The sequence below is a fragment of the Malus domestica genome, chromosome 01 (genome assembly GCF_042453785.1).
Source record: "Malus domestica chromosome 01, GDT2T_hap1".
Taxonomy (NCBI): domain Eukaryota; kingdom Viridiplantae; phylum Streptophyta; class Magnoliopsida; order Rosales; family Rosaceae; genus Malus; species Malus domestica.
Window position 1 is genome coordinate 27343749 of NC_091661.1, and position 16426 is coordinate 27360174.

Here is a 16426-nt window from a genome sequence, read left to right on the forward strand (position 1 = left end):
ATTACTTTTTCATTTACAATTTTACTTTTCTTTCTTTTTGTTCTCTTTGTTCTCTCTCCCCTTCTTCGTAGTACTACTCTCTCTCTCTCTCTCTCTCTCTCTCTCTCTATTTATTAGTATTTTTAATTACTCTTTCATTTACAATTTTACCTTTCTTTCTTTTTGTTCTCTTTGTTCTCTCTCCCCTTCTTCGTAGTACTACTCTCTCTCTCTCTCTCTCTCTCTATTTATTTGTTGAGCTTGTAATTTGTCACCTTTCTGCAAAACCCTTAATCTTGTTTTTCCTCTCTATCTTTCCCTCCCTGTTGTTGTCCAAAAAACTTAATTATCTGTAATTATGTTTAAGGTTATGTACGCCTTTGTAATGCGTCCTGAGTGCCTGCCAAAATCTTATCGAGAGTTTATCCACAAGACTGGGCTAGTTGCCCAGCCTGTATACAAAGCTTTAAGGCTATCTTTAACCGAAGAGTCCAGAGGGCCAGAGGGCTTTGGAATCTGGGAGAGCCTCACAAAATCGGAGAAGGCTGAAGGGCTGAAGGGTTGGCTGCATGCAGCCAGCCAGCCCGGGGCTGGCCAATTTTTTTTTAATGTTTTTTTATTTCTGTCGGTTATAGCCGACAGAAATAATATATACTATATTATTAGTGTCGGTTATAACCGACACTAATAAGGAATTAAATATAATGGCTATTTTATTAATTACTATTAGTGTCGGTTATAACTGACACAAATAGTAATTTGAATTGCAAATAGTGTCGGTTATAACCGACACGAATAGTATGAAAAAATTTGAATCCAACGGCTAGCTGACGTCAGCTAGCTGTTGCTAACTGGCGCCAGTTACCGTTGGCTTCAAATATATATATATTATTTTTTTTTAGGTTTTTTGGGCCTTTTTTTTAAAAAAAAAATCTATTTTTTCCCTATAAATACCTAAACCATTCATTCACCATTCCTCACAAAATTTTCACCTTTCCTACACCATTTCAATTCTCATATTTTCTTTCCTCTATCAAAAATATATCCTTCAATTTTTTCAATAATTTTCAAATGGCCTCGTTTGCAATGAAAGGTAGGGCTTGGACCCGAAAAGAAGATGAAACTCTTTGCAAGGCTTATAGATGGGTGTCGGAAGATAGTGTGAGGGGGAATTGTCAAACAAATGATGGTGTTTGGACTCGTGTGTCTAAAAAATATTTAGAGTTATATGAAGGCACCACTTTAATGAATATTCGAAACCACGAGAGTTGTTCTTCAAGATGGAAGAAACATCTTCAGCCAAGTTTGAACAAATGGCATCAAACATTGTTAGCAGCCGCAAGTAGACATGAAAACGGCGCTAATTACTATGACGAAGTAAGTGTTTTCACAATTTATTTTAAATATTTAATTATATTACATTTACAACAACAACAAAGCCTTTTCCCACTAAGTGCGGTCGGCTATATTACATTTAATTTCATAAATTTATTTCCTTTAATTTTTTTTTCTAGGTACGCCAAGCGGAACAATTGTATATAGAGAGTAGCTCGAAACCCTTTCAGTTTCACAGTTGTTGAGAAATTTGTAAAGGGTGGGTGTTATTTGAAGATCCACCACAAAGAGCTCCTACGCCGGTATTCGGAACTGCATCCTTAGCTGCAGATATGGATGAAGATGGATCTCCAACCATTCAACAAACAAGGGTAGAAAATCCGTCTTCGGGTGAAGGTTTCATACCTAGGGCTACGAGACAAAACAAGGCGCGAAGGTTGAAGGAAAAGGGCAAGGCAAATGATGATTATGCCGCTCAACATGAAGTGGCGGCCTCATTGCGATTATTGGCGGAGCAAAATGCCCTTGAGGCGGAAGAAAGAAAGTGTAGGCATGAAGAACGGGCCAAACAAATACAAGAAGAGATGGATGATAAGAATATGGAAAGGAACACTTCGAATTACACTTCAGTGAGTAAGACCTATTTTGATAGGAAAAAAAAAAGAAATTATGAGCCGACGGCAGTTGTTTACCTCTGACTATACTCCTATGATGGCGGATGATGATGTTGATTATGGATATTAAATTTAAGTTGTTGTAGTTTTTAAATTTTAGTTGTAGTTTTTAAATATAAGTTGTAGTTTTTAAATTTAAAGTGTTGTTGTTTTTAAATTTAAGTTGTTGTAGTTTTTAAATTTAAATACTAAATTATGTTTGGCCTTATGGCCCTTTGGCCCTTGGTTGGAGACGGTTTTTTGTGACAGGACTAAAACAAGTCCTCTGGCCCTTTGGCGCCATGTACTGTTTATTAAAATATTAATATCTTGGAGAATCTTGGAGAGCCAGAGGGCTAAAACGAGTCATCTGTCCAGCCCTCGATTAGAGATGACCGGAAAGAAGACTTAAATCTGTCTTCCACTAGAAACTTGTATTTATCTAATACTAGTTGCCCTTCTGCTTATTCAATTATTTCTGATTTTTCTTGTTCAATTATATCTTTAGTGTGGCGCATGGTATAAATTAGAAAACAAAGCTTCAAAGTTCTCCCCCCTTCAATAAAAAAAACAAACAATTCAATATATCATTATATATGAATGAATAATTATTTAATTAGAGCTTGCGACTTGAAAATTAAGATCGAATAGGTTGTAATAACTTATTCACGAACTTTGTTGTGAGAACTTAGTTACCGAAAAATGCAACATTTTAGAAGCCAAAATTTTAAAACTACTTTTAGTGTTCAATCTCGTTTGATAACTACGTTTAATTTTCAGTTTTTTTCGGTTTGAGCATTCAACCTCTTTTGATAGGATAATACTAGAAAGACTAAATTTTTAGATAAAATTTCGGAAACTAAAGGATATAAAAGTTAATGATTGGTTCATTACTTAAACGTTAATAAACGTGCTCATTCCTATTGGTGACACATCATTCAGTTTTCATTGTTCTTACTAAAAACTCGTTTCAATGAAAAAATGGCCACTTAGAGAACATTTAAAAAAAAAAAAAAAACTTGGAAAATTGGATTTTCTCTACCTCCATAAAGCAACGAAGAATCATTTTTAAGTTTTTCTGCCCCAAATTTTCTGTTTTTATTCATGGGTGCAAGCAATAAACGAGCTCTCTGCTTTGGAAGAGCTGTATATGGTCAGTTGTGGACTCAATCACATTCCCCCTCTACCTGTCATAAATTTTACCTCGCTTTCCGTCCTTGATCTTTCCGAGAACAGATTTAACTCTTTGATGCCTAGGTGGGTTTTCAGTCTTAGAAATCTGGTTTTTCTTTAGACCAGAGAATGTGATTTCCAAGGTTCAACTTGTAGCCATCCGTCCACAAATACCACTACGGACTCGTTTAGAAGTGTTTTTAAAATAACTTAAAGCACTTATAGGAAAAATATTTTTATGTTCTAAAAGCAATTGAAGTGCTCCTAACTGCTGTTTCTTCTAGGAGACAAATTAAGTGCTTTTTCCAGAATTTATTTACTTTTTTACTAAGAAAAGTTACCTCTTAAACTCTCTCTTTCCCGTTCATCTCCTCCTTCTGCTTATTTCTTCATTTCTCTCTGTTAATGACAAACGAGCCCTACTACTCTCAAGGAAAATGATCTTTCATGGGGCAATCTTTGTCAGTTGGTGACTTGAATTGTCATTCAACAATTCCGTGGAAACGGATCAACAATCTTTGAGAGTTTCTCTGTGTGTAGTTCAAGTCGAATTGAGTCATCGTCGTTACAGTACAATAATCTCTCGGGTCATTTAACAGGGAACGTAGGAAATTTTAGAAAATTAAGCCGCTTCATCTTTCTGCTAATTCAATATCTGATCCCATTCCAGCTCTTCTGGTCCTGTCCTCCTCCTTGTTCTTCACGAGTCAGTTCGCCCATTAATTATCATACCTTGCTGAGTCGGAACGGGTTGACTCACCCCGTGTCTTGGTGTTCAGCGTTAGGATGGCTCAGCTTCAAAGCATGGTGTGGAATTTGGAATCAGTGATAGTGAATTCGAGTGATCTCTTGCAAATTTGAGATGGGATACTTTAACAATACATTTAGGACATGTTTACGTATCCGTGTACTTCGGTATTTACTAAACATTGAGGAATAAAAATTGAATAAAAATTGAATAAAAAATGAAGTCGGACCCACATAAATTTTGGAATTCAATTCCTTGTATTGGTGGAATTGGATTCCCTACATCTATGTAGGAATCCAATTCTTGATTGCTTGGGCAATCGGAATGATACTTTTGTTCCCTTTATGCTCTCACTTATTTTTTTTATTTTCAAAATTATCTTTTATAAACCCATTAACCCTAGTTTAATTATGCACAACTCCTTACTTTTGTATTTCCATGCTCATTTACATTATGCACAACTCCATGCTCATTCACATTATGCACAACTCCATACATATGTCGAAGAGAAGAAACTACAACTTGAGCGAGAAAATTTAAATATTAAAGTAAATACTTAAATTTAAAAAATAAAATAAACAAAAGCATTTTAGTGTGTCTATGAAATAAAAATGCAATTTAATTTTTTTCTTACTATTATATATTATATCAAAATTTTATTAAAAAAAAGAACATAAAATATTTGATTTGAGACAAGGGCATTTTAGTAATCATACTGGTTTATATTCTGATTCTGCTGAATTAGTAAACAGCTTTATGAAATTGGTATCATTTCTATTCCGATTCCAGAACATTTAAGTAAATAGCTTCAACAGGAATCCGATTCTGATTTCTCCTCATTCCAACTCCTCATCAATTCAATTCTTCATATTTTCATTACGGTTACGTAAACGCGTCATTAAAGTTATGTGCGTCAATGGAAATACTTCAACAAAATGATAATTTAAAATATTTTGCTCAATCAGTGATAGTGAATATGAGTTTCTCTTGCGGATTACGCTTAAGGTTATGTACGCTTTTGTAATGCATCCTGAGAGCTTGCCAAAATCTTATCAAGAATTTATGCAGAAGATTGGGCCAGTTGCCCAACCTGTATACAAGGGCTATAAGGGATGGCTGTAGAGGCCACCCGGTCGATATTGCCTTGTTCGGTTGTTCATCCAGATACAAATTCTTGTTTAGCTCAGAATGCACGGGCTTTACTTTTCTTTGACGTTTGTACCATTCGTTGTTTTCCGCCTATAGAAGGTAAATTCTTCAAACTTAGCCTTTTCTTCTCATTTTTAACTAGGATATTTCTTCTTTTAACAATTATTGTCTGATATGGTGTCTTTACCTATTAGTTCTGCCGACCACGATGTTGGATTTATTGCCATGAATACACATTTGCCTTCAGAAGGCAATTCGATGTTCCATTCTAATCTACTTTGTTATTTCCAGTTTGCCACTAATGGGATGGGCAACGGTTATGGCGGGTGGGTAACCGCGGTTATTTACCCATAACCGTTTATGCTCATACCCGCATAACCATTTACCCGTTGGGTAATTGCCTAAACGGTTATACTCATACCCATAACCGTTTATAAACGGTTAATCATACCCATAACCGCATACCCATTTAACCGTAACCGTTTAATACTCATTTACCCTTTTTAACCCGTTTATCCTTTTTTTTTTTACTATTACCCCTTTTTCACCCTAACAACTTGAAAATTAAAAAAAAATTGTGATAATTTTTTTTTTGACAATTAAACACCGTTATAGGTACATTCATCATACATTTCCGTATTTTAATTTTTTAAGTCCTTATACCATTCCAATAATTGAAATAATAGTTTACGGACAATATTTTTAACTATTACCAATAAAGGTAAATATAATATTTGCTAAGTATTATTGGGTTACAAAAATTGTTTAGAAGACATTTCTGTCAAAGCATTTTTGTCAATTTCACGGTTACCGCAAGGAATTTAAATTAGTTTGGCGAATTCCTTGATGATGAGAATCATCATTCCTTTAGCAGTGTTATTGAGAGAATGACCGATGAGTTCCTTGCTAATTTATTGGGTGCTAAGTATTATTGGATCAAGAACATGGTTTGTGTTAATTTTACATATATAAAATAAATGGGTAAACGGTTGCCCGTTTATAACCGCGGTTAATACCCATAACCGTCCATTTAAATTTCACGGGTAAACGGTTATACCCATAACCGTTTATTTATTTAAACGGTTACCCATAACCGTAACCGTTTAATTTAAATGGACGGGTAACCGCGGTTACCCATAATCAATGGGTATTTGCCCATCCCTAGCCACTATCTTGGGCTAAGATCTAACTTTTTCACTCTAACGGAATGTTCTGTGCAGACTGGGGGTTATTACATAGCATTTTTACTCATTTAAAGAGATCTGTTTTACTTTCTGATCAGTTTGAGTGAATAATTCCTCGTGAACTTGGAAATCTCTCAAGTCTATGATTGTGCACCTCGGTTGAAATGAATTTGTAGATACTAGAAGAGCATATGATTGTTAGAGTTGTGGATTAAATCATTTACTTGTTTGCTATGCCTTGCTAGCTACGAGGGTCTTTAGTCTGGACTTGGATTGTCTGCCCTCCCATTTCGGTGCCCTCCCCGTGCCCTCCTGTTTTATGTGGTCACGGTTAAGCCACGTCAATATTTTATATTATTTTTTTATAAAAATAATAAAACAAAAAGAAATAGTAATATAAAATGTTGACGTGGCTTAACCGTGACCACAAAAACAGGAGGGCACGGGGAGGGCATCAAAATTGGAAGGCAGACAATCCAAGTCCTTTTAGTCTTAGCTACGACTTGTACGAAGAACTGTTCCCAGTTCCAGGTGGGGTTGTGAATATGACTGGGCTTAAAGTTATGCCTCTACAGATGGACTAGCTACTTAAACGGCCGTATGTATAGTTTTAACTAGGCCTGGCAAACGGATCGTGTCAGTCGTGTTTGTGTCGTTTTCGTGTACCACCTGTTATCTTAACGGGTCGTGTCGTGTCACACCTGTTATCTTAACGGAGTCCTTAAGTGACCCGACCCGTTATAACCCATTATGACCCGTTAAGAAAAATATTTTTTTTTTCTTAAATTTGCACATATCACACATTGTCACATAAATATTACTTCAAAACATTAAAACACATTTGTCGTTTAAGTACTACATCTACACTCGAAAATAAGAGTCTCATAAAAAATACATCCATACACTACTGATCTATAACAAATATTAAATGTGCAAGGATATGCAAAATGAAAGCGTTTTTGTTTTCAAGGTTGTGAAGCCTTTCTCAAAAGTTTAAACCTTGTCAATGGAACTCAAAGCTTAATGAAAGTGACCCACTAGTGTGTTTATTCGTACTTTCATTAAGTATAACATAAGATTTTGTGGTATCCACTAGTGTAAATATTTTAAATTGAAGATCGAATTCAATCATTGTATTCATATAGGGTCAAGGAGTGTAGTTGTAAAAAATCATCAAAATCAGAGTTAAAATAACCGTTAAATTGTGATTTTTCATTTATAACCGTCGAAAAGTTTTGTCTCGTTACTTAATATGTAAATATTTGTTTTTTGCTATTTTTGGCGTATGCGATCTTGAAGCATATACAAACAAGTGTGACGGTTAGATCGTTGAAACTAGTTTCGTAGAATGCGTATCCCATCAAAACAATAGATTCACTAACATTTAAGAGTTTATTCTTACTTTCATTAAGTATAACATAAGATTTTGTGTATCCACTAGTGTAAATATTTTAAATTGAAGATTGAATTCATTCATTGTATTCATATAGGGTCAAGGAGTGTAGCTGTAAAAAATCATCAAAATCAGAGTTAAAATAACTGTTAAATCGTGATTTTTCGTTTATAACTGTCGAAAAGTTTTGTCTCGTTACTTGATCTCTGAATGTTTGTTTTTTGCAATTTTTGGCACATGCAATCTCGAAGTATATACAAACATGTTTGACAGTTGGATCGTTGAAACTAGTTTTGTAGAATGTGTATCCCATCAAAACAATAGATTCACTAACACTTCAAGAGTTTATTCATACTTTCATCAAGTATAACATAAGATTTTGTGGTATCCACTAGTTTAAATATTTTAAATTGAAGATTGAATTCGTTCATTGTATTTATATAGGGTCAAGGAGTGTAGCTGTAAAAAAATAATCAAAATCGGAGTTAAAATAACCGCTAAATCGTGATTTTTCTTTTATAACCGTCGAAAAGTTTTGTCCCGTTACTTGATCTTTGAATGTTTATTTTTTGCAATTTTTGACATATGCGATCTTGAAGCATATACAAACAAGTTTGACGGTTGGATCGTTGAAACTAGTTTCGCAAAATGTGTATCTCATCAAAACAATATATTCACTAACACTTAAGAGTTTATTAATATTTTCATTAAGTATAGCATAAGATTTTGTGGTATCCACTAGTGTAAATATTTTAAATTGAAGATCGAATTCATTCATTGTATTCATATAGGGTCAAAGAGTGTAGCTGTAAAAAAATAATCAAAATCGGAGTTAAAATAACCGCTAAATCGTGATTTTTCGTTTATAACCGTCGAAAAGTTTTGTCCCGTTACTTGATCTTTGAATGTTTATTTTTTGCAATTTTTGACATATGCGATCTTGAAGCATATACAAACAAGTTTGACAGTTGGATCGTTGAAACTAGTTTCGCAAAATGTGTATCTCATCAAAACAATATATTCACTAACACTTAAGAGTTTATTAATATTTTCATTAAGTATAGCATAAGATTTTGTGGTATCCACTAGTGTAAATATTTTAAATTGAAGATCGAATTCATTCATTGTATTCATATAGGGTCAAAGAGTGTAGCTGTAAAAAATTATCAAAATCAGAGTTAAAATAACCGTTAAATCGTGATTTTTCGTTTATAACCATCGAAAAGTTTTGTTCTGTTACTTGATCTCTGAATGTTTATATTTTGCAATTTTTGGCGTATGCGATCTCGAAGTATATACAAACATGTTTGACGGTTGGATCGTTGAAACTAGTTTTGTAGAATGCGTATCCCATCAAAACAATAGATTCACTAACACTTAGGAGGTTTATTCATACTTTTATCAAGTATAACATAAGATTTTGTGGTATCCACTAGTGTAAATATTTTAAATTGAATATCGAATTCATTCATTGTATTCATATAGGGTCAATGAGTGTAGATGTAAAAAATCATCAAAATCGGAGTTAAAATAACCGTTAAATCGTGATTTTTCCTTTATAACCGTCGAAACGTTTTGTCCCGTTACTTGATCTCTGAATGTTTGTTTTTTGCAATTTTTGACGTATGCGATCTTGAAGCATATACAAACAAGTTTGACGGTTGGATCGTTGAAACTAGTTTCGCAAAATGCGTATCTCATCAAAACAATAGATTCACTAACACTTAAGAGTTTATTCATATTTTCATTAAGTATAACATAAGATTTTGTGGTATCCACTAGTGTAAATATTTTAGATTGAAGATCGAATTTATTCATTGTATTCATATAGGGTCAAGGAGTGTAGCTGTAAAAAATTATCAAAATTGGAGTTAAAATAACCGCTAAATCGTGATTTTTCGTTTATAACCGTCGAAAAGTTTTGTCTTGTTACTTGATCTCTGAATGTTTGTTTTTTGCAATTTTTGGCGTATGCGATCTCGAAGTATATACAAACATGTTTGACGGTTGGATCGTTGAAACTAGTTTCATAGAATGCGTATCCCATCAAATCAATAGATTCACTAACACTTAAGAGTTTATTCATACTTTCATCAAGTATAACATAAGATTTTGTGGTATCCCCTAGTGCAAATATTTTAAATTGAAGATTGAATTCATTCATTGTATTCATATAGGGTCAAGGAGTGTAGCTATAAAAAATCATCAAAATCGGAGTTAAAATAACCGTTAAGTCGTGATTTTTTGTTTATAACTGTCGAAAAGTTTTGTCTCGTTACTTAATCTGTGAATGTTTTTTTTTTGTAATTTTTTGTTGATGCAATCTCGAAGCATATACAAACAAGTTTGACGGTTGGATCGTTGAAATTAGTTTCGTATAATTTGTATCCCATGAAGTTCAATGGTGTGTGTGTGTGTATATATATATATTTATTTATTTATTAAGTAGATTTAAATCTATTTATTTTGTATGTATAATTATTATAGTTTTTAGGGGTATAAAATTTAATTTAAAATTTAATATATATATATAATTATTATAGTATTTTTTTAGGGTTATAAAATTATTAAATTAATATTCTGCTTATCGTGTTACCCACGTGTATACCCGAACCAACCCGTTATCTTAACAGGTGCTTATCGGGTTACCCGATAACGGCCCGTTTCGTTATCGTGTCGACCCAAACACCTGTTAATTTCGTGTCGTGTTGTGTCGGGTTATCGGGTCGTGTCAGAAATTGCCAGGCCTAGTTTCAACCCTTCTTATCATCTTTGTGCAAGAAAAATCAAAGCTTTAATTATTCTGCATGAGGAATATATCAGAGTTTTTGGCCAAAATTTCCACATAAAATTTTATCTTCTCAACTTCCTAACATTATCAAACATTCAATGACAGCCGATCTGACTCATTCATGGGCATGGATTCTAAAAAGCCTACGTCTCTCTCAAGTCTACGTGTTGGCTGTACAGTTCAACCCTTCTTATCATCTTCGAGCAAGAAAAGCCAAAGCTTTAATTAATTATTCTGTTTGAATTTTCATGTTCATCGTATGGAATATATAAAGTTGTGGATTAAAACATTTGCTTGTTTGATATGCCTAGCTAGCAAGGAGGGTCTTTAGTCTTAGCTACGACTTGTACCAAGGATTGTTCCCAGTTCCAGGTGGGGCCGCGAATACGACTGGCCTTAAAGTTCTGCCTCTACAGATGGACTAGCTACTTAAATGGCTGTATGTATAGTTCAACCCTTCTTATCATCTTTGAGCAAGAAAAATCAAAGCTTTAATTATTCTGCATGACTTTTCATGCATTTGTCATCATATGGAATATATCAGAGTTTTTGGCCAAATTTTCCACATAAAATTTTATCTTCTCAACTTCCTAACATTATCAAACATTCAATGACAGTCGGACTGACTCATTCATGGGCAGGGATTCACAAAAGCCTACGTTCTCCTTTTCGTCAAACGTTGGCGAATAAGTTAGCAAATAAGTTAGCAAATTACTCGCTTTCAAATGAGAAAAAGGATGGTTTAGAAAAAGTAGTATAAAAATACCAAATAAGTTAGCAAATAACACTTTCATAGAAATTGGTTTAGAAAAGAGGTATTATTGACCTGTTCTCCGAACTCATAAAATGGTGCCAATTTTTCTCTTGAATTTTTATTTTAGTTAATTACTTTACGAAAGGAATGTTCTGCCGACTTGGGGGCTTGTACGTCGCACTTTTACTCATTTGTTGGAATCCCCGTTTTTTTTTTCTTTTTTTTTCCAAGGAATATCTTGACAGTAATTTTCAACTTTTCTTCCATTTGGTTCATAGAGGCCGTGCTCGCACCTTTTTAATTGCTCTTACAGATGCTTTTCGCTCAACATCATTTTTTTCCGCGTTTGTTGGAATCTTTTGCGTACTTTTATTCCTCTGTGTTGCTTTTTCCTACTACTTTTATTCCTCTGTTTTGCTTTTTCCTACTTGTATAATACGTTAGCGACATTCTTACTCTTTCTCAGTGTTAGGGTGTCATATGTTTGCATAGAAAAGTTGATTCAAAAGACCACAAGCTTGAATATTGGTTTGCTGGTGCAATATCTGCTCTTTCACTTTTAGCAAACGCCCCTGCTTCCAGATATTATGAACGCAGAGGTGCTGTTTTTCTACCATGCCACTTATCCCTAAGCTGTGATCATCGACAAGGAAATCTATTTCAACATTTGATGCTTAAATCCTTTTTGTTCGTGTTGGATTTCATTGAACAGTTGGCGATTTTATATTATTGAGAAATTCATTAAAGTGCCACATGAGTCAGCACACAACATTTATAAAAGAAAAGTTTTTGCTAACTCCTTTGGAGATGCTGTTGCAGAAAGCATCACAAATTTTACATTCATTTGCACTTGAGAAATGCTAAGGAGGACTCTGACACCTCACAATTTAACGTCAATTCTCGTATTAACATTATGCGTTGACAGAGATTCCATGAAACAAGTAAATCTGCATTTCTCTTTACATTAGGGTTGTAATTTCCAAGTTCCAATCCCTATAATATCATATCCCAGTAAATATCACATCCATTAAAGAAAATAATTTTTCATCTCTATTTATGTTACACTTCCAAATACCTTTTGAAGGACCGACGATTCCCAATTCTAAGTGGGGTCATAAATTAACTTCTGTCTCTATAGATGTGGACTGGCTAGTCCTATATAGCCGCATAGTTTAACCATCTTATCATCTATGAAACTTTTGTCAAAGATTCCAAGAGTCCGTCCGACTGCTACTCTCATTGATGCGCACCGATTTTGAAAATGCGGTCTCATGCCGTAGAGGATGGTTTAGAAAAGGTGAGGCTCCCTAGTATATATAGGTAGCACTACTCTGGATTGTTCATTGCTCATACAAATCACCTGCTTCATACACTAGAACTTTATGGAGAGAACCATGAGAGTTGTTTTACTACTAATCAGGTTTCTAGCCATTGCAACCATTACATTCAGTATTGGTTTATGCAATGGAAATCCCGGTTGGCCTCTACTTTGCAAAGAAAGCGAAAGGCAAGCACTTCTGATGTTCAAGCAAGATCTCAAGGACCCTGCCAATCGGCTTGCATCGTGGGTTTCAGAAGAAGATTCAGACTGTTGCAGTTGGACAGGTGTTGTCTGTGATCACATAACCGGCCACGTCCACGAGCTGCACCTTAATAGTTCTTATCACTCTTTTTTGGATGTCAAATCTTCGTTTGGTGGTATGATAAATCCTTCTTTGCTCGGTTTAAAGCATCTCAACTTCTTGGACTTGAGTTACAATCATTTCAATGGAACACAAATTCCTAGTTTCTTTGGTTCTATGACAAGTTTAACACACCTTAACCTTGCATACTCAGAGTTTTATGGAATAGTTCCTCATAAATTGGGAAATCTCTCTAGTCTACGATATCTCAATCTCAGTAGTTACTATAATCTAAAGGTAGAGAACCTTCAGTGGATTTCTGGTCTTTCTCTGCTGAAACACTTGGACTTGAGTTCTGTAAATCTTAGCAAAGCATCCGACTGGTTGCAAGTTACAAACATGCTCCCTTCTTTGGTAGAGTTAATTATGTCCAGTTGTCAACTTGATCAAATTCCCCACCTACCCACCGCAAATTTTACTTCCCTGGTCATTCTTGATCTTTCTTTCAACTTTTTTAATTCTTTGATGCCGAGGTGGATTTTCAGTATTAAAAATCTAGATTCTCTTCGTCTCACTGATTGTGATTTCCAAGGTCCAATTCCTAGCATTTCACAGAATATCACATCTTTGAGGGAAATTGATTTGTCATTCAATTCTATTAGTCTTGATCCGATTCCAAGCAGTATTCAGAATATGACTGGTCTTAAAATTCTTGATCTCAGTCAGAACGACTTCAATTCTACCATACCTGAATGGTTGTATAGCTTGAACAATCTCGAGTCCTTATTTCTTTCTTTCAATGCCTTACGTGGTGAAATATCGAGTTCCATTGGAAACATGACATCCCTTGTCAATCTAGACTTAAATTATAATCTGTTGGAAGGGAAAATCCCAAATTCTTTGGGACATCTTTGTAAGTTGAAAGTTCTTGATCTGTCAGAGAACCATTTCACGATTCAAAGACCATCTGAAATCTTTGAAATTTTGTCCAGATGTGGTCCAGATAGAATAAAATCATTGTCATTGAGGAATACTAATATATCAGGTCCCATTCCAATGTCCCTAGGAAATCTGTCAAGCTTAGAAAAATTGGACATATCTGGAAATCAGTTTAATGGAACTTTCACAGAAGTTATTTGTCAACTCAAAATGCTAACGGATTTGGATATATCTTATAATTCGTTCGAAGGTGCAGTGTCAGAAGTTTCTTTTAGCAACCTTTCAAAGTTGAAGCATTTCATTGCAAATGGAAACTCATTTACTCTGAAAACTAGTCGAGATTGGCTTCCTCCTTTTCAACTTGAAATTTTGCAATTGGATTCATGGCATCTGGGATCTGAATGGCCAATGTGGTTGCGGACACAAACACAATTAAAAGAACTAAGCTTGTCTGGTACAGGAATTTCAGGTACCATTCCAACTTGGTTTTGGAACTTAACTTCCCAAGTAGACTATCTGAATCTCTCTCACAATCAGTTGTATGGGCAGATTCAAAATATATTTAGTGCTGAAGGTTCAGCGGTTGATCTTAGTTCTAACCAATTCACTGGTGCATTGCCTATTGTTCCCACCTCAAAATTAAATTTGCTAGATCTTTCCAATTCATCATTTTCTGGATCTGTTTTCCACTTCTTCTGTGATAGGCCGGATCCGGATAAACCAATGTATTATTTTTTTGTTCTTCATCTCGGGAACAATCTTCTCACTGGAAAAGTACCCGACTGTTGGATGAGTTGGCAAAGCTTGGTAGTCCTAAATTTAGAAAACAACCACCTAACTGGGAATGTCCCAATGTCCGTGGGATCCTTGCAAAGACTGAGTTCGCTGCACTTGCGCAATAATCACATGTACGGAGAATTGCCACATTCCCTACAGAACTGTACCGAGTTGTCGATTGTTGACCTTAGTGGAAATGAGTTTGTTGGAAGCATACCAATATGGATTGGGAAAAGCCTTTCAGGGTTGCAGATTCTGAACCTTCGTTCGAATGAGTTTAAAGGAGACATTCCTCATGAAGTTTGTTATTTGAAAAGGCTCCAGATATTGGACCTTGCACGTAACAAACTCTCAGGAACGATACCAAGATGCTTCCACAATTTGAGCACCATGGCTGATTTGTCAGAATCATTTGGGTCAATATCGTTTGGGTTTGGGAGTTCTGTAGTGGAATTTTCATTTGTAGAGAATGCAATCTTGGTAACGAAAGGGAGAGAAGTAGAATATAGCAAGATTCTGGGATTCGTAAAAAGCATGGACCTTTCATGCAACTTTTTGTCTGGAGAGATTCCTGAAGAACTTACCAGCCTCATGGAATTGCAGTCGCTCAATTTATCGTATAATAGATTCACCGGAAGAATTCCTTCAAAGATTGGTAATATGGCAAAGTTAGAATCTCTCGATTTTTCCATGAACCAACTCCATGGTGGAATTCCTCCAAGCATGACGACTTTGACATTTCTGAGTCACTTGAACTTATCCAACAACAAATTGACAGGACGAATTCCGGAAAGCACTCAGCTGCAGAGCCTTAATCAGTCTAGCTTCGTCGGCAATGAACTCTGCGGACCTCCACTCAACAACAATTGCAGCGCGAATGGAGTAATACCACCACCAACAGTCGAGCAAGATGGAGGGGGAGGATACCATATACTCGAAGACGAGTGGTTCTACGTGAGCTTGGGAGTTGGATTCTTTACGGGGTTTTGGATTGTGCTTGGTTCTTTGCTGGTAAACATGCCATGGAGCATTTTTCTTTCGGGATTGCTGAATAGGATAGTTCTTAAACTTTATCATGTAATTGTTGAATATGTTTAGCTTTCTTTCGTATTTGAGTGAGTTTGTTGTAGTGTATGATTTTGTCAAGTTTCAACTTTTGTTTTATTGTAGTTTTGTTTGGCTTAAAAGTATTATCCCCTATAAAATAAAAAGACTCTTCTTCTGAACAAGAACCTCTTCATTCAGCGAAAATAAATTGAATGACAAGTATGGTTGTTTGTTGGCATTTTCCTTGCTCTGATGAATATGCCAGTATGGTTGTTCTGTATGATTTTGTCAAGCTTCATCCTTTTGTTTGATTGTATTGTTCTTTACTTTGTTTTAAAAAAGTTCTCTTATAAAACTAAAAGACGTTTTCTGAACACATACCTCTTCATTCAGCAAATATAAATTGAATGACATGAGAAAAATGTGAAAATGGTTTACGAATTACTTACCTACTAGAATTTGATGCCCGCGCGTTGCTGTGGGATTAAAAATTGTATGGATATAATTATGCTTGAAAGACTACCAAAGTTAAATTCAGTGTAACAAAGTGGAATGAATATTGACAAACATACAGTAGTGGGATTGATGATGGATGCAGCGTGTCATTTTCTAGCAATTCAAATGGATCAAAAATATTAAAGGAACTATACGTCATAGTTTGGAGTAAACAAAAGTACTACTTCAAATTTCCAACATGCTCAGCATATCTCCAACTTTCAAAAAGTATATAAATTGTAACTAATAGAGCTATCTCTAACTTTCCAAAAGTATTTAAACTGAAACTAATAGATCTTTCTTTTGTATACTGATAATTTAAGAATTGAAACTAATTTATCTCTTCTGCATATTGATAACTTAATATGTGCTACGAAAAATGAATCC

At 34.9% G+C, this 16426-nt stretch overlaps 1 protein-coding gene across 1 annotated transcript; it reads left to right on the forward strand.

Moving 5' to 3' along the window:
- Positions 1 to 12355: 12355 nt before the first annotated feature.
- On the forward strand, positions 12356 to 15782 carry LOC103438414 (receptor-like protein EIX1). The gene has a single exon (XM_008376970.4). It carries the CDS (start codon positions 12542 to 12544, stop codon positions 15593 to 15595), a length of 3054 nt encoding a protein of 1017 aa, XP_008375192.1. The 5' UTR covers positions 12356 to 12541; the 3' UTR covers positions 15596 to 15782.
- The last annotated feature ends 644 nt before the right edge of the window (positions 15783 to 16426 follow it).

What these genes read in the sequence shown, in the direction of transcription:
- LOC103438414 (XM_008376970.4), top strand. Translation starts at nt 12,542, where the DNA reads ATGGAGAGAACCATGAGAGTTGTTTTACTACTAATCAGGTTTCTAGCC.